Source organism: Prunus persica, chromosome G2 (assembly GCF_000346465.2).
Source record: "Prunus persica cultivar Lovell chromosome G2, Prunus_persica_NCBIv2, whole genome shotgun sequence".
NCBI classification, from domain to species: Eukaryota; Viridiplantae; Streptophyta; class Magnoliopsida; order Rosales; family Rosaceae; genus Prunus; species Prunus persica.
In genome coordinates this window covers 5,923,331-5,950,970 of record NC_034010.1, presented here as the reverse complement: position 1 = coordinate 5,950,970, position 27,640 = coordinate 5,923,331, and the positions used below count along the sequence as shown (strand labels likewise).

The 27,640-nt window shown below is 36.4% G+C and overlaps 2 protein-coding genes and 1 pseudogene across 8 annotated transcripts in view; 2 read left to right on the top strand and 1 right to left on the bottom strand.

Moving 5' to 3' along the window:
• Nucleotides 1–11,481, bottom strand: part of LOC18786869 (exportin-7) — a 24,507-nt gene extending 13,026 nt beyond the window's left edge. Inside the window, exons 1-9 of one of the 5 annotated variants that reach the window (XM_020556190.1) lie at nucleotides 11,306–11,481; nucleotides 10,996–11,035; nucleotides 10,380–10,437; nucleotides 4,357–4,504; nucleotides 4,217–4,267; nucleotides 3,587–3,611; nucleotides 3,046–3,163; nucleotides 2,852–2,961; nucleotides 2,670–2,750 (exon numbers count right to left, since the gene is read on the bottom strand). In XM_020556190.1, coding sequence (XP_020411779.1) covers nucleotides 2,670–2,750; nucleotides 2,852–2,961; nucleotides 3,046–3,163; nucleotides 3,587–3,595 — 318 coding nt within the window. In that variant the 5' untranslated portion in view covers nucleotides 3,596–3,611; nucleotides 4,217–4,267; nucleotides 4,357–4,504; ... (1 more) ...; nucleotides 10,996–11,035; nucleotides 11,306–11,481. The other 4 variants (XM_020556189.1, XM_020556191.1, XM_007220260.2 and 1 more) reach the window with 4 other exon arrangements.
• LOC109947000 lies at nucleotides 5,196–10,255 on the top strand. 3 transcript variants are annotated; one of them, XM_020556202.1, is made up of 7 exons: nucleotides 5,218–5,309; nucleotides 7,011–7,044; nucleotides 8,325–8,567; nucleotides 8,765–9,028; nucleotides 9,346–9,676; nucleotides 9,753–9,782; nucleotides 9,866–10,255. In XM_020556202.1, exons 3-7 carry the CDS (start codon nucleotides 8,329–8,331, stop codon nucleotides 9,974–9,976), a joined length of 975 nt encoding a protein of 324 aa, XP_020411791.1. In that variant the 5' UTR covers nucleotides 5,218–5,309; nucleotides 7,011–7,044; nucleotides 8,325–8,328; the 3' UTR covers nucleotides 9,977–10,255. The 3 variants fall into 3 exon arrangements, with proteins under 3 accessions (XP_020411789.1, XP_020411791.1, XP_020411790.1); XM_020556200.1 differs by lacking the exon at nucleotides 7,011–7,044 and having other exon boundaries at nucleotides 5,196–5,309; XM_020556201.1 differs by lacking the exon at nucleotides 5,218–5,309 and having other exon boundaries at nucleotides 5,317–7,044.
• LOC18786468 overlaps nucleotides 12,904–27,640 on the top strand; it is a 21,166-nt pseudogene continuing 6,429 nt past the window's right edge.

Sequence of the window (27,640 nt, the reverse complement as noted above, 5' to 3'; positions counted from 1 at the left end):
TGGTGGGGTTGGTTAAGGACTTCCACTGCTGTATGCCTGCACATACATGAAGTAACTGTATGTGCTTCCACTGCCACTATGACAAGGATCCAGCATCAGCAATAAATTAGCCCGAAAGAGAGTTTTTTTTTTCTTTATTTAGTATTAGTACTTGCTAGTAATATTCTTGATTTACGTCCTTATGTGAATTATATCAATTGACACGGAAAGCATTCCCAATCATTCAGAGATAAATTGAACCACGTTCTGGGCTTTAACTACTCCAGTGTTTGTGACTTGCAATTCTTTCTTCTAAACATGGACACCAAAGTTTCTGTGTCTTAAGTTTCTTGATCGTAGCTTAGGTGGCTTTATTCTGTTTACAGCCTGGTTAGGTGCTGTTTTGTGTTACACTCTTGGTGTCTAGTTTTTTGCAGGTTGAGGGTTGTATCTTTTGTGTGGACAGCTGGTGTACTCACCATTTTCTACTAATATAAGATTACTAGGTTTACTACTTAAAAACTATATGCGTTGACCTAGTTACCTTTTAAAATCGCAAAATTTTCTTACAGATCACACTTAGATAAATATTCATAAAAACTTTGTGCATCAATACAAGCTCAGCAACAGTTATTGCTACTTGCCCAAAACACACCATAAATTTGGAAAATACCTACAGGCCAAACATTATCTAAGACAACTTATAATGCAACCAATGTAAAAGCAAAAGACTGACTAGGTGGACATACTAACTACAAGAAATTTGCAATCCGCCTGGTTTCAGTAATTGTGAGGATGTTGCATGCTATAGACCTTCCATAGCTAAGGATTAAAATATACATACCCACACATATAACAGTACTCCGGACTTACATAAACGTTGATGGAAATATCAATATCGGTAGAAATATCGCTATTGGTGGAAATATCAATGAAAATATATAATAAAAAAAAACCAAAATTTTCTTTAAGACAGAGAAATTTAGAATGGAACATTAAGAAATGTTACAATCAATACTGCATAAATTAGGCATTTAAACTCTTTGAAGTAGCGTATCCATGCTAGACAGAAGGCATGTATAATGAAAACAATAAGTGATCTAAATAATCTTTAATAATTTGTGTATATAATTTGTATCAGCTCTATATCAATTTTGTTTTCATTTGTATAGAATAGAATTATATAAGTTTTATAACAAAATGGATTAATTATTTATTGATTTGACAAATGAATTTTTATCGGGTAACAAGGATTATAATGAGAATATTTTAAGTAATATGGGTTGTATTTGTCAATATAGAGTATTTGAATAATATCGATCACGTCCTACATTCATTGGTTGTGAATCGTAAACAGCCTCACCCCAAAATCATTAGCGCATTTAGTTTACTCATGTGTTATTGAGATGTTTAGTTTACTGGTTAACACTTCTACTTCGTTGCCGAAATTTATCTTAAATATGTTGGTTTTGAGAGAAATTCCACTGAAACACTGAAATACTACCCAAAGAGCTGATAAAACCAAAGTTTCTCCGATGTTCTGGAAAGATAGGATATTTAGAACCTTGTTCATCATGAATTGGGGTGAAGCTTTCCTACTTGTCCGTTGGAGATTGTTCTACATTCACCTTGCAGGTGTATTGGGTTCACAGTTAAGGACTTTTTTTTCTTATTTCCAGTGGAATGCAGCTTTGGGGTCCAAGGCAGAATATTAACTGCAGAGAATTTGTTACCACAGAGCCATTTCATTACCTGACCAGCTATAGCAGTATGGACGAGGCAATGAGCCTTCCTCACTACTGGGATTATAAAATTGAATAAAAAGAAAAAGAAAGGGATGTTCCTTATTCAAGAAGGCATTTTCTTCATTGTCGCATGGTTGATGGAGCTATAAAGGACAAAAGAAAGAGATTTTGACTAAAAGAACTCAGCAATGTACCTTGTAGAGTGGTTCCAAAGGCTAAAAGTGGAGTACTTAGCTAGAAAATATAGTAAAATCACCATTTGTTTTGCACTGTTCTCAATTTTCTTCATCTTGTATTTCTCACTTACTCCTAGGTTCTTGCTTATCTTTTAACCTTAAATATGTCATTCATTTGTGGATCATATAGCCTTTAATCGCTTAGGGGACCGTGCTGCATATGATCCTGGTACTTGGGCAACTTCATATGATTCTTTGAACTATTAAAGCTACAGATGTTTTACTGGTTTCTTTTTTTTGCCTTTTTCCTATTCTTTTCATCGGTATGCATAGGAATCAGGATAATTAACATGATGTACAAGTTCCATGACATGCATAACACCCTCATAACTCTTTTTTCTTTTCTTTTCCCCTTGAAAAGAAGAAACTTCAATATATCACACAAACAACTACACAAGCAATGGACAAGAAATCCATTTCAGCATCCTCATAACTCCAAAGATTTCTCAACCAATTTAGGTTAGTTCACTATTAAAAATCTTTGGAATTATGAGGATGCTGAAATGGATTTACTCACTATAAAAAATCCAAATATGCCAAACTTTGATAAGCACAGTATCACGCCAAAGTAAATGCCAGTTAAAAACTTGACAAAATTAAAAGAAAGTGTTTGGAAAAAAAAAAATTGTGTCTTCAATCATCCGATACAAAACTTCCAATCACAGAAATCATCAACAATTAGTTCAAACAGAAAATTACATATACTAACCCCCTTTGTAATGGCATAGTAATCAAAGAATACTTGAAGTGTTGATGGATCCTCCAAAACTGACCTCCAAGCAGATGGAATCTGTAAAATTACTAGAAAATTATTATTTATGATCCATTACAGAAGGGACTCCTTGGAAAACTTTCAAATGGTTAAACATCCAAAACAAAAGAGGAAAATACCTGAACAGTACCAAATTCTTCAGAACTTTCATCAATTGATGTCCCAACAAAATCAAAAGATAAACATTTAAGCGAAAGAGAAAGAGCCAACTCTTGCAATCGACTTGCAACTGTGCATCACAAGAAGTACAATATTAGAAAGCAGTGGTAAGGGACAAACCCAAACAATTTCAGAACGAACGTCATCATATTACCATTAGTTTCCAGTTGACGCAATGAAGTTAAGGATATTTGGAATATTTGAAACAGAGACTGATCCCTGAAGGAGCAGGCAACCCTCCGATGATGAGTTGAGGGCAACCCAGGATTAGGCTGACCATTTAGCAGTTTATGAACATAAAGGCAAATGTTAGTCAGTATATATTAAAAACTTGGATAGTTTGAAAACGAGAGGCCATTTGATGGAAACAAAACAAAAGTTCAACTCTTATTTGCAAAATTGAGAAGTGACTTTGAATCAATAGTGAAACTAAATCAAATAATAACATGCCTACAGATGTTCGACCAAGGGCAAACTTTGAGTGCTCAAACTAACCTCTATTGATGTTCATGAAGAAGAAAATCAACAAATAAATATTCAAAACACACACGGCAAGGATGCTTTAAAGAAACTGCAGGATGGTAGTAAGACGAGTAAATAACCAAAAAACAAAATCAAGGAAACTTTCTGTAACTAAAAAGTAATATATCACCTTAATTATGATAGACTGAGGGAAAAAAAGATTGAAGTCTAACCTGATTCATCTCAGACACAACATAGCTGTACAAAGCAGAAAAAGAGGAAAAAACAAAATGTTTACACATCTGAATTACCATATATCCTTCGAGCAGATACTCAAAAAGAGCTTAAAACAAACACAAAATGATGAGCATATACAACCCCACTCCTACTTTCAACCTTAGTCACATGACCTGTTGTTGTGACGGGGGGTTGTATTCAACAGTTGTATACCAACCAAAAACAAAAAGAACAAAAATAAAATAAATTTTGATCCTTTGAACCAGTACCAACTGTGTGTCTCACAAAATATGTTCTAGAAAATAAATTCATTGGGATGGACATAAGGGTACTAATCATATTCATACCATAGCGCAAAAGGTTTTTTTGTTTTTTTTTCCCCATGTTGTCAAATACTAACTACTTAATAAACTTTTTGTTTTACTACTGTTGATTTGTTCAACATCTCTTTTGTGGCATTTCATCGAACATATGATGACCAATTGCATATTATCACCAAATTATCAGTCATGAGATACGTGACAAATGACATGGCCTTCAGAATAGCAAATTACTCCAAAATCCAAAATCAAAACTTTGCTACTAAGTTGAATTAAAAGAATTAGTAGAAAGAACAGAAAGCTTACCATTTGGGAGATTATGCTTGCTGTATTTACTGCTGCCTGCTGGGGATGATGCTTCAGTGAGAGAGAGAGAGAATTATGTTTACAGTTTGGTCGACCGAGAACAAGCAGCTGTATTCACTGGACAGGTTGAGAGTAACTACCTTTTCCTTATTTCGACAAGGTAGAGGTTTTCAACTTGAAGCCCTGATGTCCACCGATCAATCAAACCCACCCCAGCTTCTCCATTTTTCACATATTTTGCAGCAGATGGAAGTTTTCATCAGCTCATGACTGCAATTTTGTGTGCATCTGTTCCATTTGGATTTAGTAGAAGGGCAGCAACTAGAGAATTAGTACAAGCCATAATAAATAATAGTTGAAGTTTAATGAATCAAAGGTGAATCAGATTTGGGGAAATAGAAGAAATCAAATAAATTTGGGATTTCTAAGAAGAGGGTTCTCGAGATTCAAGCATGTGAATAAGAGAAATCAGTCATGATACTATGTTAGAAATGAGACAAACAGAAAGAAATGAACTAGAGAGAAGGGAAGGTGAGGGTTTAGGAAGAAGGGGAAGGAGCATCGTGAAGGAGGCGCGTCAATTTTTCCCCTTTTATAACCTGTACCAACACAACCATTTTCCTTTGTTTTCAAAACACCCCACGTGACTTGCATGTGAGTGGCTGTACCGGTACAGCTGATTTACCACAGAATTACTACATTTTGGGACTAAGACAGTAGAAATGAACCTGTTTTGTTGGCTGGACTGGAGAAGACTTTTTCAATTAAAATGGATTACAATCCTGTCCGTCGTTTGGTGAGCTTAAATGCACAACTGGACTGGTTAGGACTCATATTTCCTATTGGATAACAACCCAGCAAACCCTAGTATTGTAAACCTGAGGGTAACGAACGACATCACCTAGTTTCCCCTTTCTTCTTCTATCGTCTACGGCCTACGGTTCCTCCCTCCTTCGTTCTTCTACGGCCCTGCCTCCGCCTCTGCTCTTTCGATTATCTACGCCTCTTCCTCCTCCTCCTCCTCCTCCTCCTTGGCTTTTCTCCTCGGCTATCGGCTATTTCATACCCAGAAGTGTTGGATCCTGAGCATCTGGTAATCTAATGACTTATACTATTAGTTGGATATGCTGTGTATGTTTTCTCTTCAAAATTCCAGATTTAGTAGGTTTGGCATACACTATCATGGGTAGGGGAGCTTGGAGTTTTCTTGTTTTTGTTAATTCTTTTGTTTGTTGGAAGAAGAATGAGATATTGTGGATGGTTGGGGTTTTGCAGGGTGGGTTTTGAGAAATATCTGGTGTAGAATTTATGATTGTTTGTTTGTGTCCACAAATCTTCTAGGGTTTAGTGTTGGACCAACAAGTCTGAATTTTGGGTTCATACTTGCATTTTGAATGTGCCAGCAAAGATTGTATGTTTAGCTATTTTTTTGGGTGATTAATTGGAGATTATGAATATCATTTTCAAGTGCTGGTTCTTATTGCTATCAGTTTAAAATATTTTTTCAATTTAAAATATTTTTTCAACTCTGAGTGAGTTGGGTTCAAAAGAAATTTTCTAAAGTCATATTTTATTTTTTTTAATTATGAAAAGTTTTTGTGTCAGTTGCTTGATCTGCTGTTTTATGTAGTTTTTCAACGGCATAGTTCTTTGGCCAGTTCATAAGCCCTTTCAACCAGAGAAAGCTTAGTTAAAAAAGGCTTAAAGAAAGATAGGATTAGCAGGTTTTATTTGAAAAGCTATAAAGAACAGAATGGCATTTCTTTTATTATTTGCTCTCTATTACATGCTTCTATGTAACATTCAGGTTAGGTTATTGTGTGTTTAGCCTTATGCTCAAATTGATTTGTTAGCTTGATTTATGAGACGTGTTTAGCCTTATATGTGCTAACCTACTAGCCTGTGTGTGAAGCTTAATGGAATTCTGAACTTGTATTGTTTACCTGAATTGGAAGAATCAGAATGCAAATTTTGCACCTTGGCATGAACATAGTAATTGCAGGCTTATTCTTATAGACATCTGTATAAGTTTTCTAGACAAATCTTTGACTATAACCCTTTATTGATCCTGCCTGCATGCCAAAAACTTTCACTGCTTGGAAAACTATGGTGACATTCAGTTAACTAGAGCATTGGCTTTCTAAGTTGATCTCATCTTTGTTAATGTTGCATTACTGAAATAAGAGTGTGAACACAGGCTGCTCATGTCAGGCAATGACAAATCTAGTCTTTGTTAAGACATTTGATGACCAATAGTGCTTATTTCCAATTGTACTGTCTTTAAAAAAAAATTGAAAATCTGTAAAAAAAACAATAGTGCTTGTGGCTGGAATTCATGCATGTGCTGCAGATACAAAGTATTTGTGTGTTTTGTTTTTGTATGATAAGGCCATGCCAAGAGAGGGCAATGCCTTGTCAATGCCGTAAACTGTAAACTAGATTTTTTTTTTTTTTCTCTCTGTTCTCTCTCTCTCTCTCTCTCTCTCTCTCTCTCTCTCTGTGCGTGTGTGCTGGTTTTTATTTCTCCTACCTTACGAGTCATACGACTGTCCCACTCATATTTCTTATGTTTTAATTTTCTCTTACTCAATCTTTCTTGTTTTAATCACATTCTGAATTTGATCGTTTTCTTTTGTTAAACTTGTAACTACCTTCTCTAATCTAACATGATCTAGACTTCTTATCTGCTTCTAAGGTTGCTTTAGTTCAGCTGATATCTGTGTGATTAATGCAATATTTTTCTAGACAAGCATATGTCTGAAACTGTTGGTGCTGATGAACTTATTTCTATTAGGCCTGTTCCTCTTGCCTTGAACTTACATTGCCGAGTAAGAACATGCTTACCTAATCTCCCTATGTTTGAGTCTGTTAGTTTATGTTTTTCCTGACAGTTTCTGCATTATGTATAGAGATTGTTGAATAACTCACCTAAATATCTTCAAATGACCTAATCTTTTAACAATTATTCTGTCATGCTTGGAGAAGATAATTGCCTCAAGCTTTGAATGTGTACGCATGTATTCTTTGTGCTTCTGAAAAACTATCCGCAAAACATAATTATATTCAAATAACAACTTCACAGTGGTTAATTCAAACTTCACAGTGAAATATGGCACAGGTCTTTGTTAATAAAACTTGTCAATTATGTAGGCTAAAACTGATTCACAGTGATTAATTCAAACTAGTCCTTATTAATTGCAACATAAATTTATGCTTGTCTTTCTTTAGCAATTTCTTTAAAACATGTAACAACGATATGATAACAACAGCAGTTTGCCCATTCTTTCAGAAAACTTTAGTTAATTCAATCGTAGCCATTAAAACTGAAACATAAAACTTGAAAGCATGTCATGGTTTATAGTTCACTCAAAAGCAGCGAAAATTTATGCAACTAACTCAATTTCAATAAATAAATAAAAAACATCATACCCCAAAATCAAATATGGAGATTTAGTCAGGAAGCAGTGGAAGGGTTTAGGTTTTATATGGGGAAGTGGATCTTTAGGTAGAATCACCCAATTGTTGCGGCAGAAAAGGTGGGCGATTTCTTTTGGTTCTAAAATGTGTAGATGTCTAACCCATTAAAGTGTGGTCCTATAATCATCAAAGGATTCTAAAACTTGATATCAATTAAGAGTTCAAATACAACTAAACCTGAAGCTTTATTAAAGTTAGTGTTTTAAGGCTGATATAAGAGCTAGAAGGATTCCTATCTAAATTGTGGATTAGAAGTTATAAACCTAATGCAATAAGGACTTCTTAAGAGTTTCTTGATAGGCAAGACTCTTGAGTAGATGCATATAAATACAAGTGTCAAGCCAACCCACACAAGAATTCACCCCATCTAGAATGAGAGAAGGGATCGGATTGAGGAGATGTGCTCTTGTACATTCTTGATATTTGACAACTCTAATGGAAGACAAAAGATGTGTGTTCTATCATGTGCAGTCATTATAGTTTACGGAACGGTTTAGCTTTCAAGTCAACCACTAGTTTTGTTTGACAAATTTAACTAAATTGGTGAACATGTTTGCATGTTTTTCTTTTTCTTGCTTATTAAATTATTATATATCTAGTACTAATGTGATATGACGTACCTTTACCTCAGATTAATGGCCAACAAGAAACTGGCTTCAAAAAAGAAGAAGTCGAGAAACAAATCAACACGTGCCAATCCTTTATCTGCAGAGACAGGTGCTGCTTATGTGGCAAGTCCATCAGTGGCCAACACAACTGCTACTCCAGCACCTGCACAAGGATTGTATGCTCGATGTCTCTTAAAAGAGTACTTGAAGAACTACTATCAATGGGATGATGAGCAGTTCAAACGCGGTGGTCAAGTTATAATTGGGTCAGTAGCATTTACCATTAACTTTTCCATTATATTTGAAATTTTATTTAGGGGAATGCTAGCAACCTTCTAGTACTTTCTCCTTTGGACACATGTCATGAGGAAAAGAGAGAAGGTTCAAAGGAGAAAGTTAGAGAGAAGGTTCATAGCACACCCCTTTTATTTAATGCTATTAATAACCTTAATTCTCTTTTCAGAAGTCTCGTGGGGAAAGTTGCTTATTTGGGGTCAAAAGGCATCACACATGGACGCTTGACTTGTGAAAATATATTCGTAATTGGCAATGGGCCTGAGAATCTGGAGGTTGAGATTAAGGATATCCCACGTGCATACAACCCAGCCATGCCAAGCTATCGCGAACAATTTCTTACACTGGCACGTCTGCTGGTTGATACATGGAAAGCTACTAGTCCCATGTTGTTAAAGCATTTTTTCAAAATGATGGAATATTGCATACCTTGGTAAGCAAGCTCCTGATAACTTACTTTATTCCTATAGGGTCATGCATTAAGGCTGCAAATTCACACACCCACAGATGAAATAATACAACCTAAAAAGAAATGCAGACGTAGTTCAACTTAAACATGTTCAATATAAAAACCCAAATGGAGTTCTCTGTAGTTATGAAGATTGAGTGTTATTTGGGTTCACCTAACGTACTAATACACTTTCCCAAGAAGAGGACGAACCTGCTTTCAATTAGGGCACACGAAATATGTAGTGTGAATTACTTGGAAAGCCAATATTCTCATCTCTTACTCTGTTTCATTAAGTGCAGGTTTTATTTTAAGCAAGTACAGTGGCACCCCTTACTCTTATCGTCTGACGAAGTAGCCGTGGTTATATTCCGTCTCTATACATATCTTGACATTGAGAGAAAAGGTTGGAAAAAGGATTACAAAAACCTTATAGGGAGGAAAAAGGTTGACTTTGGTGACATCACTTCCGGAACTTCCGGAACTTCTCGTGGTGCCTTTGCTTTCGCTAAGGTTTACAGTTATCCAGGAGTCATATACGAGCCAAATGCGCTAGGAGCTCTCATGTTTTTCAGACATGCACTCAAGCATGTAAATGAGCATATCCAGGAGGACCTCAAGAAGGAAAATGCGGTATACACATTACCTAAAAGTGCTTTTTAATTTATGTTAAACTACTCTAACGTTTATTATTATTCAATTATTGCAGAAACAAGAGGAAATAGAGGATGCACTTTTGGTATTAACATGGCCTAAATTTGCTTTTTAAATTTTTTTTAATATTACTATTCTCTAAAACATGTTTGTATTCAATTTTTGCAGACAAGAGGGGAAACAGTGAATATGCTCGTGCAGTTCTTCCCAAAAGTGCCCCTAGAGTTATTCAATTACATGCTTTATAAGCGCATTGACATAAATACTACAATTACATAGAGAGATTCAAATCTGGTAAACATTATTTTGTATTCTCCGAATTCATACTTTAGATCCAATGTCACAAACACGTACAATAGAGCTTCAACTTTTGGACCTGTAGACTCTTAAGAAATCTATCAGCTTAAGACTTTGTTTAGTTCAGTGGTTTACTGTAATTTGCGTACTTCTATTTTATTTTCTAGTAATTTCTATAATTTTTAGTTTTCGGTGTTGAATTTCATATTTCGTTGCTTTATTATTATTATTTTTTTCTATGTGAAGTGGTATTACATCTCATTTATTGGTATATTCTATACTCACAAACCAGCTACAAGCAACTAATTAACACAGAATGATTCTGCTAAAATACTGTGTTATATATATGTGTATATATATATATATAGGGTGACTTGGAAATTACCTCGCGAATAGCCATTGTGGTGGTTGATTTACGCTTCCCCCTTTTCCTTACCACCTTCCTGCAATGGCGGATCAAACGTCTTGGTGTGCCAACCAATTAAAAAGTGTAAGCAAGCTGGTAGGTATGGAGCCTTGCATATACGTTCTAACCAAGGATTTAAATATCTAGGGTTTTGGAAATATCGGTGGTTCAAAAACACAGAAATATCAATGGAAATATCGACAAAATATCGATATAGATAAAAATGGAATAAAAATGACGGAAAGTGGTCGAAAAATATGGAAATTTGTCATGAAACTTTGAAAGATGTTCAATTAGTGAATTATCTATTGTTTTGACACAATTTTTTTTTTTGAAAAAAATGCGTTGTATGATGAGTTTGAGTGATTTAAGTTGAGCATAGTGCGAGATAACAAACATTGTAACTTAAAAATGAATAATATGCAAGTAATCAAAGGGGTTTATATATTATTATGCAGGTTAAGAATAACAAATGTAAAGATGAAAATATTCATTAAAACCTCCGTCCACAGCAGCTTTTAAAAGCAATCAACAAGAAAAAGATGAAATAGATCAACGCCTTGGTGAACAAAAGAAATCAACAAGAAAATTGTACCTTGATACAATACTTTTGGTTCCTCGCATATATGATGAACCTGAGATCCAATCCAAGAGCACAGAAAAGATGAAATGATATGGAAAAGATCAACAAGAAAGTAACAACTAAACGTCTATATGAATTAGAGGTGAGTCTCCCGAAAATAAATAAATAAATAATTTACACGTCTCTCTTGTTGACTGATTGCCCGGGTCGACTGCTAGGAAACTATATGGCAACTTTGAGATGACTTGATGGAATAGCAAAGCGATTGAAAAATATATTGCACAAATTTCATCTCTCTAACAAATCATGTTTCTTGACGTACCAGTTTTTCTCAAACTTCGAATGCAAGTTTGTAGCAATCCTAAGGCTGAGGTATGATTGTTGATCCAGGAGTAATGTTTCAGTTGAGCATGATTGTTGATTAGGTCAAAGAGAGACAACGTTGAAGCTTTCAAAGGCTGTTTGAGTAAAATAAGTGTTTGAGTAAAATAAGTGTAGTGCTAAACAGGCGTAGCCATTACCCAATAAAAAATAAGAAAGTAAAGGACAAAACACCTGATACCCGCCTTGCTTGGTCATCCACATGGATGCTTTTAGGTAAAGTTGCACGCAAATGCGTTGAATTATTGATCAGTTCCCACGTGGATGGGCCCCACATGTAGTCCATTTCAAATTTCCTTAGGCCACCTTCTACTTAGAGCAAGCCCAGCGCACCAACAATTTTTATTAATGAATATTCGAAAATTTTATCTAGAATAAGACACGTAGCAACCGAGATTCACATTTGAAAATTTAATTACAAAAGATTATCAAAATTATTGATTTAAAGTATTAAAAAAATAGGAAATAAAGTACAATTAATAGTAATTGCCCTAGACTTGCCCTAGACTTTGCCCTTGTGGGTGGAGCCACAAATGGCAAGGCTGACACTATTCACGTGAATAGTGTCAGCCCTTGCTTGCCCTTGTCTTAGACTTTGCCCTAAGGGGTGGAGTTATTTATACAACATGTCGACTTCACCAAAACCTTCCGGACAAAAACAAAATCACCAAAACCTAACCATTAGAGTTAGACGAAGCTGGCATATAATACTCACATAGGTATTGTCAAAAATTTTAAAAATAAAGCTTTTGTTAAACTCACAAACCAAGAAAGAAAACAAAGCTTCTTCGACTCACAAACCAAGAAGAAGAAAAAAAGCTTGTTCAACTGTGGAAAAGTGATCTCTTCAGATTCAATTTAAAGTCCTCGGAACTCTAAACTCTAGTTTGGTTAACTTTAAAGAACAGGGTAATGAGCTCCATAAATTAACTCTTTAGATAAATTTTAGAGAGGAATTTTATAGAGAGTTCATAAAATAATTTTTTTAATTAAATTTTAACTAAATAATAAAAAGTATAATTGTAAATGCTTTTAGTATTTTTTTCAATCCTAACCTTAAGCTTAATGCACTCTTCGCTATCCCAAACTCAAAATTAATTGGTTCAAGGAATTAAGAAGCCCACCTAAACACAAAAAATTGCTGCCTAATTCTACTAGCATCTTAGATCATGTTCGGATCCTACTCAAAAAAGTAAATTCATAATGTAATAACTCAAAACAAAATATCTAAAAAGAAATAAAATATCTAAAAAGTAAGGATAATATCTTCTAGCAAAAAGACAATTTTGCCCTCGCATTATTTAATAGGGGGAAAATTGACTTTTTGATCGAGAAAGAATTTGGCAATTCCTCTTGCGCCGTTGCGTAGAGCACGGCGAGAGGAGTTCGTAGACACGGAGTAGACCCGAATCGGAGTTGTAACGAAGAAGATACGATCAAAATACCGTGAAGGGCAAATTGATAATTTGGCCAAAAAGTCAGATTTTTAACCCTTTTTCCTTCTCTCTCTCTTCATTTCTCTCTCCTCCCGATTTTTGCTCCAGCCGCCCGACCTTTCCTCCTCCTCCTTGACGCCACGGCCGCCACACTTGGAACCGATCTCCGTCGTTAGTACCAAACGAACCACCACTCGACCGCCGACGTTTCTTGACCCTTCGCCGGAGTTTCCGTGGCCGGAGCTGGCCGGAAAACTCCATTTTCGCCGGATTTCCAGTTTGAACTTTGAGCTCGATTTGCTCCTTCAATTCTCCACCAAATCGATCGAGTAAGGTATGGTTTCTCAGCTATTTTTTGTGTTCTAGCTAATGGATGTATGGGTTTCGATCGATTTTAGCTCTAAAGGGTTCGATTTTCGACTTGAAAATTGGCCGAAACTTCGGCCGCCGTGATCTACTGTTTTCGATCACTTTTTGGGGTATGTCGAAGAACAAAAGTGACTCCAAGTGGGGTGTTTTACCTAGGATAGGAGTTTGGAGTCTTGGTTCCGAGATTTTTCGGCCACTCGGTATCGCTTTAGACACCCGAATCTGCCCGCGCGTGCTGGGGCGCGTGGGCGAGGGTGGTGGAGTAACTCTGGGAAGTTTTGAGATCCTCGTGTCATCACGAGCGCGTAGGATTTTGCGGATCTCGATTCGGAGTCCGTTTGAGCCCCGAACGGATTTTCCATATCGCGCGATCCTTGGGTGCAGTGTCGTCAAATCGTCGGATCGCGCTGAATTTCGGATATGTCGGTCTACATGATTTCAGTATCGTGTAGGATTCAACGGATTGCGAATCGGAGTCCCGGATACTCCGAAATCGCGAACCCTGGGGCTAGGGTTTAGATTTTAAGCGATAACGCGATTTTGGCTAATCCGACCGTCCGTTTCGGACCAAACTCGCAGAACATGGTTCCTTCTCTGTAAGGAACCTTCAGAGGAGCCCAGATTGGCCATCGGAGACCGTGGACCCACATGTCCCGGGTCGGCCGATCTGGCAGCTTATCGCTTAACTATGCGTCGGGTCTTCCAAAACTGATCTAAGAGTCTGAAAGGCTAATGTGGGTATAAGAGATATTTTATAACGAGTGCGCGTATTTCTAGGAGCCGGGGGCAGGGTTTTTAATTTAAATTCTTTTTATTCAGCAGTTTATTAATTTATTATTCATGGTTAATCAGGCACCAGAAGTCCAGTCGACCTACAGGAGGGACCTTCAAGAGGTCCAGCGAGCTCGGACCAACTGTGAGTGGACTTCCTTTCATAAATGATTTTATATAAATGAGTTATATAAAGCTTTTTATAAATGAGTTTATATGAGTAAATTTCATTATTTGATTTTGAATAAGTTTTACCGAATGTTTTCCGAGCATGATTTGTGCCGTAAAAATATCTTTATTTCTATGCTGCTTAGTTGAACATGGTAGAACGTGACAGAAAGCAGAGTTGAGATTTATATCAGAGAAAATAGCAGCTTAGTTTCAGACTTGCCAAATACAGTGAATTATCAGATTTTTCTAAATTAGAACCACCATGTACCCGCTTGTTTTTGGTGATTACCCTCAGACGGACCGATGTCTACGGACATCCAGTCTGTTTACAGTTCTGTCAGTGCACTTGACATTGTCTCACGAGTTTCGGGGACGCTCGGACTGTGAGTGCCAGGATTTGCGGCTCGGCTGACTCTGTGTCCCCGAGACTTGCCAGGATTTGCGGCTCGGCTGACTCTGTGTCCCCGAGACCTGCCAGGATTTGCGGCTTGGCAGACTTGGTGTCCCGAGACCTGCCAGGATTGCGGCTCGGCTGACTCTGTGTCCCCGAGACCTGCCAGGATTGCGGATCAGGCTGACTGCGGTCCCCTATATCTTGCCAGAGCGGCTCGAGTCGACTTGGTGTCATCGGGACTTGCCGGCGGATCAGGCTGACCATAGTCCCCTGATTTCGCCAGTTTGCGGCTCGGGTAGCCTGCGTGACGCCCGAGACCTGCCAGGGGAATTGACGGATTTTCAGGGGTACACTCAGGTGGTAGGTTTAAAGCAATTTGAGCACTTTTATGCAGCTATTGTTTTTCAATCATCTTATATCAGTTTTCTCAATAAACGTGCATGTTTTATCTCTTCATATAATTGTTCAGCTTTACGAATCTATATACATACTGTTACGTATTTATATTTAGAGGAATACTTTATATTAAACACAGGTGAACTTTAGCTTTACTTATCAAGTTATTTTTACTATGGGGGTTATTATGATTTTAAACTGATTTCAAGAACATTATTTTTGTCCACTCACACCTTTAAACTTGTTTTTCGCCCCCAGGCTGTAGAAGTGCACAGGATCCACCACCGGGCCATTCATAGCTTCCGCGCCACCAAGTAAGGTAGAGTTCTGTTGAAAATGCTCTGATATCTAGTTTTAGTGGAAAACTGGAGCTGGTGATTACTTAGTTATTCTCTTCTGGCAGTTGGTATAGATTTGTTTGTTTGTTGGACAGGTGGAAAAATCTGGGTTTGGTCAAATTACAGGGGAGATTTTGCCGAATTTTCGGCAGAAGTCTAAGGGAAATTTTAAAAGAATTTTGAACGAGAAGGGTAAGAAGGTCTTTTGTGCCCGACATTCGCCAGGTGTCGGACACGCACAGGACTTGGCTCGAATTTCAAAGCGGAAATTGGGTCGGGTCCTGTCACATAAACTATGATTCTTTTTAAAAATATGAGTTTTCATATAGTGAGTTTAAGATCTAAAAACTTGTTTGGTATTGAACTCCAAACTATTTTTAAAATATAAAAAAATTGAAATTAAAATAAAAAACCCTAGATTTCCAAATTGAAATTAACAAAAGAAAAGGAGAGAGAGAGAGAGAGAGAGAGAGAGAGAGAGAGAGAGTGTGTGTGTGTGTGTGTGTGTGTGTGTGTTCCAAATTGAAATTAACAAAAGAAAAGGAGAGAGAGAGAGAGAGAGAGAGAGAGAGAGAGAGAGAGAGAGAGAGAGAGAGAGAGTGTGTGTGTGTGTGTGTGTGTGTTCCAAATTGAAATTAACAAAAGAAAAGGAGAGAGAGAGAGAGAGAGTGTGTGTGTGTGTGTGTGTGTGTGTGGAGAGAGGAAGGAAAGAGAGAGGCATCACATGAGGGAGAGCCTGGAGAAAGAGGGAAAAAAAAACTATAAAACCTCACTTTAAAAAAAAAATTAATGGAGATGCTTTTGAGTTTTTTTTGGGCTTGAATTTTTAAAAATTGGCATACCAAATGGGTTTTTGTCACTTTGAACTTAAAAGCTGTTTTTGAGTTTATAAAATTGAATCCAAGTAAGATACCAAATAGTCCCTTAACAATCTAGATTTTACGTTTTGAAAACTTTGGTTGCGCAAGTTTTCAATTTTTTGCGCGACGAAACTTTTTTTCCGTCGCTTTATTGCATTTTGCGTGACGAACTTGTATTCGTCGCGCAAAATTTTGTCCCGTAAATAATAAAACGTAGTAGTGTCACTTACGCTTGGGAACGACCTACACTGGGAAACGAAAGGTCTCTCTTCTTCCTCCAATGCTTGGAGACCTTTCACGCAGACCAAAGACCCAACATGAAGAATATATGATGTGTATAAATTCTATTTTCTTGTCTTCTTTTTTTTCCCTTAATCCAAAAGACTAGATTAAGAAGAAGAAAAAAACAAGAAAACCCAAACCATGTTGAATGGAGCATTGAAAGCACGAGTTTGATGGAATTGTTGATGAGTTCTTAAAATCCATATCAAAACTCAGGATACCATACCCTTTTATCATCGAAATCTCGCGAGCTCAACAACTAGTTCACGTTGGGCCTTCTTCTTCAACTGACGATGGTGAGTCTTCCTCTTCACGTTGGGTCGTTTGGTCTGCGTGAAAGGTCTCCAAGGGTAGGAGGAAGAAGAGAGAACTTTCGTTTCCCGGCGTAAGTGGAGTTTGTGGTGGGTCAAGAGTGTGAAAACATGTTAAAAGATGTAATTCAATCTCAGCCACACAAGAACATTAAAATAGATCAATGGTTGAGAGCTTCATCCCTCAAATAACACTATTTAAGGGATCCCTCAACTGAAGAGAACTATATATATAAAGCTATCCAATGAAAAATGTAGAATTTTATCCCAGATATAGGACGACGGCTTTTCGTTTAGACTAATTCTTTTGAAGGTATTAAAATGTTTACCTCAGATTTCTGTAGTACATTAGGTCATGATTGAAACGAAAGAAAGGAGAATAAAGGAGACGACCTTGTGTATCGGAGTGAACAATTGACTTCTCTAAAAATAATAAAACCAAAAGAAAAGAAAAGATGCCAAAATACGAAAGGATCTTCAGAAAAATTTATTAATGTGTCGCGTGTGTGAGAGTCTTACTAGTATTTCTTTTGAAGTTATGTCTGGCCGATGGGGCACCTTTTTTCTGATAATTTTGGTTCAGATGGTTTTGGAAGAGAGACGGTGCCATTTTGTCCATTAAAAACTTACTTAGTTACTCATGGGATAACGTAATACAGATGAAGGAATCCTTAATCAACTGACCCTCTCTCTTCCTAAGTGGCCATAGAGTTAAGAGACAGGCTTAAGGAAGATTTCTTCTGCATTTTATCAAAACTCTCTCTCTCTCTCTCTCTCTCTCTCTCTCATATATTGACATATGAATTGGTCAAGTGGAAGGTATACGCCTCTGGACTATTATATTTATTAATATTGGTGCTTTTTGTTTTGCATCTCTACATGTGCTATATATGCGATTTTAATCAAAACTAGTATCTATTGTGTGATATTTGTGTGACGGTGGCTATTATTTTCATGTTTGAACTTGCATGGTAGTATAATGAAGAATGCGGGAGAGAACGACCTTTTGTCTTCTGGGAAATTCACTTGGAGAATTGATCACTTCTCTAAGTTGACTAACATAGAGCATTACTCCCGCGTCTTATTCATTGGTGGTTATAATTTATAAATGGTACGTACGAACTAATTTGTTTATGAGGGTGATATAATTACCCTAATTGTTGTTAGTGTTTGAATTCTTAGCTGGGTTTCTATGGAAGATTAGAGTAGAGAGGAAAAAACAGAGAGAATAGAGGAAGATTCAAGCTATATGTATAATGCTCTACTACTCTCAAAGTCTGAGAGTGAGTGTATATTCAGTATCAAAATTCACGCACAAAGGCATGAGTACATAACCGTTAGCTTTAGCTGTACACACACAATCAACAATACAATCTCAGCCTTACACTTGTCATAATCTAGACTAAGTGAATACACAATTTAAAACAAGGCTTATTTACTCTAACTTTACTTAGCTCACAGCTTATACACTAATAATTGTTAGTTAGCTTTGGGCTCGATTTCCCTGGTTGGTGTATATATGATCAGGCGGATCCTTACATTTCCTAAGGGGAACCAAGAAGTAGAGCACTTGGCCGTGTATTTGGATGTTGCAGAAGCTTCATCATTGCCATCCGGGTGGAGTAGATATGCCAACTTCAGCTTCACCCTAGTTAATCAACTTGATACCAAGAAGTCAACAAGAAAGGGTATCTTAATTCAAATTTATGTTCGTATCTCTGGTGATGGCTTGTCATTAATTTATTGAAATATACCATTATCTGATGACGTGCGCTTATCACACAACGTTTATATTGTGTTTAAACTCAACATCTATATAGATCATCAGCATCAGCAAATTTGAGTTTGTGTTCAAAATATGTGGCAGATAACTGCTATTCACAGTCGCTCAAACGCCGCGAATGTGACCACGTCTACAGTAAAAACATGTCCCCAACGTTCTTCATTAGAATATATATTATGAAAAATTTGTTACAGGTCGCAAAACGCAACAAATATGGCTACAAAGGTTTGCTTACCCGGCCACACAATTTGCTAGGTGAACTGCAATTGAGAAGAGTCAATTGGATCAACTGTATCTAAAGTAATAATGGACCTATCTCTAAGAAGCCCTTCAATATATGGGAAAAGCATTTAGAGTTCTAAAGATCGTTATAGCAATTTTTTTTTTTTTTTTTAAATCCTTTCACAATGTGTTTTAAGTTTTGAAATATGTTCTCTTAATTTTCTTCTACTATTGAAGAAAAAGTTACTTATAAGTTAAACATCTTTAATCATACATAAGTGCACTTTGTAAATGCAGAGGCCCGGGATCCTTTTATCATCTATGCTCCATCTATATTGTAATCATTTAGGCTTATAAGTCAGTTAAGATATTTTTCTCCTATCTGTTTGAACTGTGATATTTTGTCTATTGAGTTTTGATCGTTGACAACTTAACTGAATGCGCTATTTCTTACACTTCAACAGCCCTCCTCTCCTCTACATTTATATTTTCCTATTTGGTGTTCATCAGATTTTATTCTTGATTATATTTTTGTGATTCTTTTTACTTTTGTTGTTACAGACAGCAGTGGACATGAGTTTGTGGCAACTGAGGACTGGGGCTTTCCATTATTCATTCGTCTAAGTGAGCTTTGTAACCATGATAAAGGGTATCTCGTGAATGATACATGTGTTTTTGAAGCTGAAGTTTCAGTTCATAACGTTAAAGGTAAGATTTTAAAAGACCCAGAAACTGGTCGACTGATGGATTTAAGGAGTTTAGGACAAACAGAGAAACAATACAATGGACGGGAACCTTCAGCACCACCTTCTGAAATTGGTAGCCTTGTTGACCCCTCTGCACTCAAGGAACTTACGCCGACTGGCCAGCATTTGGACTTTAGGGGTTTAGGACTAATAGATAAAGCTTTTGTGCCACTATTAGAGGAAGTCTGTTCATGGTATCCTTCGTTGATTGCATGCCAACAGAAGAGAAGTCGCAAAGTTAGCAAATGTGCATTCACAGCTTTTGGGGAACTCCTGCATTTTCTGAAGACTACAACCACTACTACAAAAAGTGAAAAAGACGACCAGAAAACAACGACGGTCTAAGTGAAAACCGCCGTGGTTTATAAAAAGACGACGGTTCTAAAAACACCGTCGTGTAATACAACCTTAGACAACTAAAAAATGGAGTTTCAAATGGCTGTTCAAAAACAACGACGTATATAATTAAACAACCGACGTCTATTTGAAACAGATTTCCGCAGTGTAAAATCAATGCCAACAAAGAACGGCAGAAGTTATGAATCGACCGACGTAGAAAGTAAAGACGACGATTTCAATAAAAACTGCCGTTTTTACTCATAAAATAACACGACGAGGTTTTCGTATAAGACGCCGTATAATTACAAACAAATCCACGGCTTTAAAATACAAAATATCGCCGTATTAAATTAATTTACAACGACGGAAAATATAAATATATCGACGTCATTCTCGTATAGTTTTACGACGTTATCTTTAAATCGTACAATAAAATTTATCGTCGTATTTATTCATTTTATACGTCGTACCTTTAATTTTAACAGTCTTCTTAATAAGAATTTTTGTTAACAATTTTTTTCTTTGATTTTCTTATCCTACGTCGGTAGATCTACTTAATGACAAGAATTGAAATAACCACGACGGTTTATATAGAATACCGCCGACATAATCAGATTTGTCTGAGATCCCAAGGGTTACGAAATCTTACCAGATGGAACTCTGTTCCACATCATAATCTTAACAGATGACACAGATTTGCAAATATTGCGTCGTGTTAGTTTACAAATTTTAGAACATTAATTTCCCTCATTTTAAATTTCCTCGGGAAAGAAAAATCTATTTATCACGCTTTGGAATTGAAAACTAAAACTGAAAGAATACGGGAAAAAAAACTCTATTTATAATTTAAAAATAAAATCCACGTCGGTTGTAGTACACTTAACGACGTTTAACAAAATAATCTACGTCGGTAATTATAAATCTACCGCCATCTTAACTTAATATAGACGACGAGAAAAGACGACGGTAGAACAGAAAACCGCCGTTGTTTCAGTTTCTTTAACATATCTTTCTGCAGGACTTGTATAGTTCAAAGCATTGACAATGTCTTCATCATATCTCCCAGAAACTACTGATTCAATTGCTCATGCTTTAGAGGCCATCTGAAGCCATTTCTATTCTTTATCGCATTCTTGAAACCCATCTTCTTCTTCTGAAGCTCTACGGATAAAGGAAGAGGCTATCATAAATCCGACGGATCTTCTTAGGCAAGAAAATCAAGCAGAGGATCAGGCACATCTGATCTTCAGATTTCCCTGAGAAGCGAACTTTCCTTCGACAGCGAGTGGAGGCCAGGCTTGCATCTCTTTTGATGGAAAGCAAGGAGTATTCAGAAGCACTAAGTGTCCTATCAGGCTTGATCAAGGAAGTGAGAAGGCTAGTTGACAAGCTTCTTCTTGTGGACATATATTTGATGCGAGTAAGCTCAATTTCTCTTTGAGAAAACATCCAAATTATTGTCTTTGAGACATGAGAGACTGAGAGAGGAAAAACTTGGAACCTTAAATGTAAACCGAAAATGAATGAAAGCGACAAATTTATAGAATAAATTTTTAAAACCAACGGCGGTCCTTACAAAACAACCACCGTTTAAATTGTAAAATCAACGTCGGTATGATCGACGTATATTACAGAAATCCACGTCGGTAAATTAATAAAAACGACGTGTTAAATAATCTACCATGACGCGAGTTATTACTTATGTACTTTAATTTTTGAGTTTACTACGACGGTACCTACAAACTACTGTCGTATTTATTTACCGCGTCCGAAGTTAAATGTACCGTCGTATTTTGTAATTTATACGTCGTAGTTATATGTAACCGCCGTATTATTTTTTTGAAATGGTTTTATATGTAAGCAACTTTTCGTCTACTTGACTTACACATTCGTTGTTTTTATATTCTTATTTTATTTAAATCTGTCATCCAAAAAAGAAACTTTACATATTGCAGAATATTAATTTCCTTCGTTTTAAATTTCCTCCGGAAAAAAAAACTCTATTTATAACGCACTGTAATTGAAAAATAAACTGAAAGGTCACGGGAAAAAAAATTCTATTCATAATTTAAAAATTAAAATCCACGTCGGTTATATTAAACCTAACGACGTTAAATGAAATGATTCCACGTCGAACGAAAAATATTGCGTCGTGTTAGTTAAAAACGACGTAGTTAAATGTAACCGCCGTATTATTTTTTTGAAATGGTTTTATATGTAAGCAACTTTTCGACTTACACATGCACTGTTTCCAAACCCGATTAAAAATTTCAATCTCCCAGAGAAACCTTTTCGTCTTTTTTCCTTGTCAGAGCATTGTCAGAGTTTCTCATCGTCTTCCTCTCGTCTTCTTCGTCGTCTCTGAACTTAAACATCGATCATCTTCCTCTTGCTTTCATTGCACGCAAAAGGTAAGCTTTCATTTTCACTATTTTGGTTACTGTTTTGCATGCTCATACGTTTTTTGTTTGAAAAATCTTTTTACCTTTTTTCTGGCCAAAATCATTTTACTTATTTCCAAGTTTGATAAAATATACAGACAAAGAGGGAAAGTTTCCAACTTTGAAGACAACTACCTCAACTAAATAAGACGACGGTAGACCACGACGGTTCGTCAGTTGTTCTAGCGTCGTCTGAAAATTGACAAAGTTGTTTTTAAAATAATAGTCTTTTTTTATATGCTTGTTTAATTGCAGGTTTGATTTCTCTGAACAATGGTTTTTGTTTTTCCCTTATTTGATAAAATATAAAGAAAAAGAAACTAGGGTTGGTATCTAATATAGACGACAAAATATCTTATTGTTTTACGTCGTGTGAATGTTAATACCACGACGGTGTATTACTATTGACGTCGTATGAACATAAATACCACGACGTTATATAAATAATAGTTTTACCACGACGGTGTATTACTATTGACGTCGTGTGAACATATATACCACGACGTTATATAAATAATGGTTTTAAACATTTATTACGTCTGAGATTATTTCATTGCGTCATCTAAAATCATATCATACGTCGTATTTTTTTAATACCGTCGTTTGAGTTCTTAATGTTTTCCTGAAATATTTTCACTTGCAGTTTTGTCTGTTAAAATGGTTTCTCAACAACAAACTAAGGAGTCTGGCTCCAAGAAGCTTGGAATGGTAGCTCCTCAAGACAAGTCTTCGAAGGAGATGAAGTCTTCGAAGAAGATAAAGTTTGCTTCATCATCTGCTGAGACAGAACCAACCAGCCAGACAACAATCTCTGATGATTCAAAGACTGGTCGAGGTATGAGCACAATGCCTCGTGTTGTAAAGAGAAAGCTTCAGAAACTGAGGCCAATTGTTGAGTACAATAAAAGGGGGAAAAGTGTTGGCCAAGCACATATTGAGATGCAGTCGTATATTGGTGTGTTGGCACGCTCCAGGATCCCACTTGTGGACAAGAAATGGTCCCAAATCCCCAAGGATATAAAGGAGCAGATTTGGGAAGCAGTTGACATGGCTTTTGTCGTAGGCCAAGGGGGCAAGACCTCTGTTTTAGCTTCTGCTTCCAAGAAATGGAAGGATTTCAAGTCTACACTAACGAGGCATTATATCCTTCCATACACCAATGACTGGGAGAAATTAAGCCAACCCCCTGAAACATATAAATTCATAGAGAAAGCACAATGGGATGCCTTTGTAGCTTCAAGGCTATCCAAAGATTTTGAGTCTGTGCATTCTCAACATGCACAGATTAGGGAGAAACTCGAGTACAATCATCGATTGTCTCGAAAAGGATATGCTGGATTGGAGGATCAATTGGAGGAAACCATGCCTGGGGTAGAAATTGATCGATCTACCTTATGGAAGAGAGCTAGACAGGACAAACATGGTAACATCCCTGATCCAAAGGTGGCAGAGAAAGCAAAATTAATTGTAAGCCTACTATCACTCTGTTTTAAATTTTTATTAAACTGTGAATTATTCTTATTACGTCGTATGTTATATTTTTCGTCGTGTGAATGATATTACCACGTCGAGAAGTTTTTAAAAACGTCGTTAAAGGTCTAAATAGGAATCACTACTATGTTTTCTGTAATTATAGCATAAGACGTCGGTGGTTCATTTTGGCGTCGTTTGAATGATATTACCACGTCGAAACTTTTTTAAAAACGTCGTTAACGGTCTAAATAGGAATCACTACTCTGTTTTCTTTAATTATAGCATAAGACGTCGGTTGTTTATTCATTTCGTCGTTTTAAATAAATAACCACGTCGGTATAACTACCGTCGTGATAAGTTATAATAACGTCGGTTTATACGTTATTGCGTCGTGTGAAATTATATAATACGTCGTTTGTACATAAATAACCGTCGTGTGTTTTTTTGTTTATCTTTTTTTAGGATGAATTGCAGAAACAAGTCTCGGAAGGCAAAGTCAGAGTAGATGGCAGCAATGATGTGCTGACCATGGCTTTGGGCCCCGAGCATCCAGGCAGAGTGAGGGGAGTTGGTGCTGGTGTTTCCCCAAGGCAATATTTCAATTTGCCCAAACCACAGAGGGTGAGCTTTGACGACCGTTTGAAGGACAGTTTAAGAGTTCTCCTTCAAGAAGAGACTAAAAAGATGGAGGCTAAGGCAAGGGAAGAGGCCTTAAGGATGGAGGCTAGGACAAAACAATTGGTAGAGGCTGAGAGGGAGCATTTCCTGAGTCAGCTTTCCCAATTAATTCCCAATTTTGATCCAAGCATGCTTAAACCAAGAATTAGCCAAAGCCCCAAAAATCCAATGTCTGACAAAGCTAGCTGCTCTGGAGGTGATGTGAGATCCCTACATTTGGAGGATGATACTGCCAAAATGGGGAAACATCAGCTAGATGAAGAGAAGGAAGAAGAAAAAAGAGATGAAGAGAAGGAAGAAGAAAAGGAGAAAGAAGATGAAGAAAAGCATGACGACAAGGTATGTTCACATAACTTTGCCTTTTTTATTTGTTTTTCAAAATTTCAGACGTCGATATTTTTATTTAATCCGTCATTTGTTTAAAACTTAGACGGCGGACTTTTTTTAAGACGTAATAAAATATTTAAACGACGGTTTTTGCACCGTCGTTTAAATGGTTTCAGACGACGCTTTATTCATAAAATCGTCGTCTTTATTGAATTACCACGACAGTTTTTTTACCGTCGTTTAAATACTTGTAAGACGACGTTTTATTCCTTAAACCGTCGTCTTTATTGAATTACCATGTCATTTTTTTTATTTCTTTAAACAGGTTATTGAAGTTGGTGCTTATTCAAATATGGAGGCGCCATCTTCTTTAAAAACCCTTTGTCGTTTTGTGGAAACGACACTCCTGCCTGAGGATAAGACACTCCAATTTACAATTGATAAGGAGGTGTTTGGTGGTGAGCGCGATACCTTCCTCCTGCCTGAAGATATTACACAATTTGCAGGCATGGAAGAAATTGGAGCTACTGTATTGGCTGTATATATGAGGTTTGTACTTCTAAAATAATACCTCGTTGGTTTATATATTGCGTCGTCTTAACTAACTAACCACGTCGTCTTAACTAACAACCGTCGTGATAAATATATTATAACGTCCTCATCTATTTCAGTACGTCGTGTGAAATATTATAATACGTCGTTTTTTTATACATAACCGTCGTGTTTGTTTGTGCTGACTTGTTTATATTATTTTATGTATTTAGGTACTTACACGATGTTTTGAAACAAGCCAATATGTGCAGCATGGTTGGCTTTATCGACCCTGCTACAGTTAGTGCCAACTCTGGCACAATAACTGAAAGATCACGACTGGTAGCAGCTCGACTTCAGAAGACAGACGGTGAACAGATTTTCATGATGCCTTACAATCCAGGGTTAGTCTCCTTAGGATTTTGTTTTTATGATTTTCAATAAATGACAGCTTATAAACTAACCACGTCGGTGTTTTATTTTATTTAGTCGTTTGAAACTACTAACCACGTCGGCATTTATTTATCGTCGTGATAAATATATAATGTCGTCGTTATCTACTTTATTTCGTCGTGTGAAATACTATAATACGTCGTTTTTGTAAATAACCGTCGTTTTTATATTAATTTTGTGCAGCCGTCATTGGATCTTGCTGATTGTAAGAGCAAAGAAGGAGACCGTCTATTTTCTGGATCCTCTGCCAGGTCATCGTGTGGTCGACGAAGAGGCGAAAAACATCGTGAACAGTGCTTTAAAAATATATAATACCCACATAGCCCGAGCAGGACGTAAAAATGTAATTTGGAAAACTCTCTCAGGCACACCAAAGCAACCCAGCAATGTCGAATGCGGGTATTATGTGATGCGCTTCATGAGGGACATCATCTTGGATCCTTCCTTGGGGTTTGAGTATAAGGTAAGAAGAAATTACCTTCATACATTTAACGTCGTTTTTTGTATTATCAACGACGGTCATGTAAAATTAACGTCGTTGAATGGATATACTACGTCGGTTATGAAAAATATCGTCGTCTGTGATTGAATTTCTTTTTATTTATAAACCCTAATAGTCAATGTTTATGCAGTATGCCAAGGGAAACCAGGAAGCTTCATACCCCCAAGAAGCCATTGATGAAGTCCGGAATGAATGGGCAGAGTTTGTTTTCCAAATTATTAAACAGGGCAATTATTGAACACTTGATATTTATGTATAATGTACAAATTTTCTCTATAATATGTAATGTAAAAATTTGTTGAGGTTTTCTTAAATTAAAAAAAAAACAAACATACAAATTGCTTAACCGACGTGTAATACTTTTCCAACGACCTAATAAAGTCAAAAACCGTCGTATTTTGTTGTTTCGTGTTTTAAACAAATACGACGTAAAAATATAGTTAGACGACGTTCTTTGAACAATTGAGTCGTTTATGGTTTACAACATCTTCAATTTCTTAAGGGTTCAAGGTATCATCGACGACGTTTATGTAACGACAACGGTTAAGTCGTGAAATATATATTTTACGTCGTATAGTTAAATAGCCGCCATGGTTTCTCATTTTAACGACGTCATTTTAACGACTTAGTAGTCTATTACAATTTACAACGTCTACAATTTATTAACACCGACGTGGTTTGTTGTTGTGGTAAGAATATTTTATTATTTTTATATCAAAATATTCAAAATAAATTTAAAATAAATCAGAAAATTGAAAAGTCATCTCCTATGAAGTCATTGATATATTTTCTTCCACATAAACCTTGAAAAAATTCATTTTGAATAACAAAAATTTAAAATGACCATCCAAAACAAAATTGTTTTGATGAGTCATAAAATCACTTCTAGTTTTATGGTTTAGGGTTTAGAGTCTAGGGTTTAGAGATTAGGGTTGTTATTTATTGGGGTTTATTTTTAAAGTATAATTTTTGGGTAGTCTAGGGTATATGTTAGGCTTTAAAACCATAAAACCTTTTATAAACTTAATTTTTTAAATTGTATAATTTAGTTTTATGGGTTTAGGGTATTAATTTTTAACGACGGTGGTTGCGTCGTGGAATACATATTTTACGTCGTACAGAAAAACATACGACATGGTTTACGCTTTAAACGACGTCATTTTAATATGTAAGTCGGTTTATATAATTTACAACGTCTTTAATTTCTTAACACCGACGTGGTTTTTCAGTCGTCGTTATATAAAAAATTCAAAATAAATTTAAAATTAATCCGAAAAATGAAGCTTCAAAATGAACGGCCTTACGTTCTTAATTCGAAAAATGAAGTTTCCGTCGTGGAATATTAAATTTACGTCGGTAGTTGTAGAACTTTCACCTTGGTTTTTCTTTCGACGTTTTAAAACGCGCGACGCTCTAAAAATTTTCGCGCGCACCTAAATTTTTTAGATTGGCT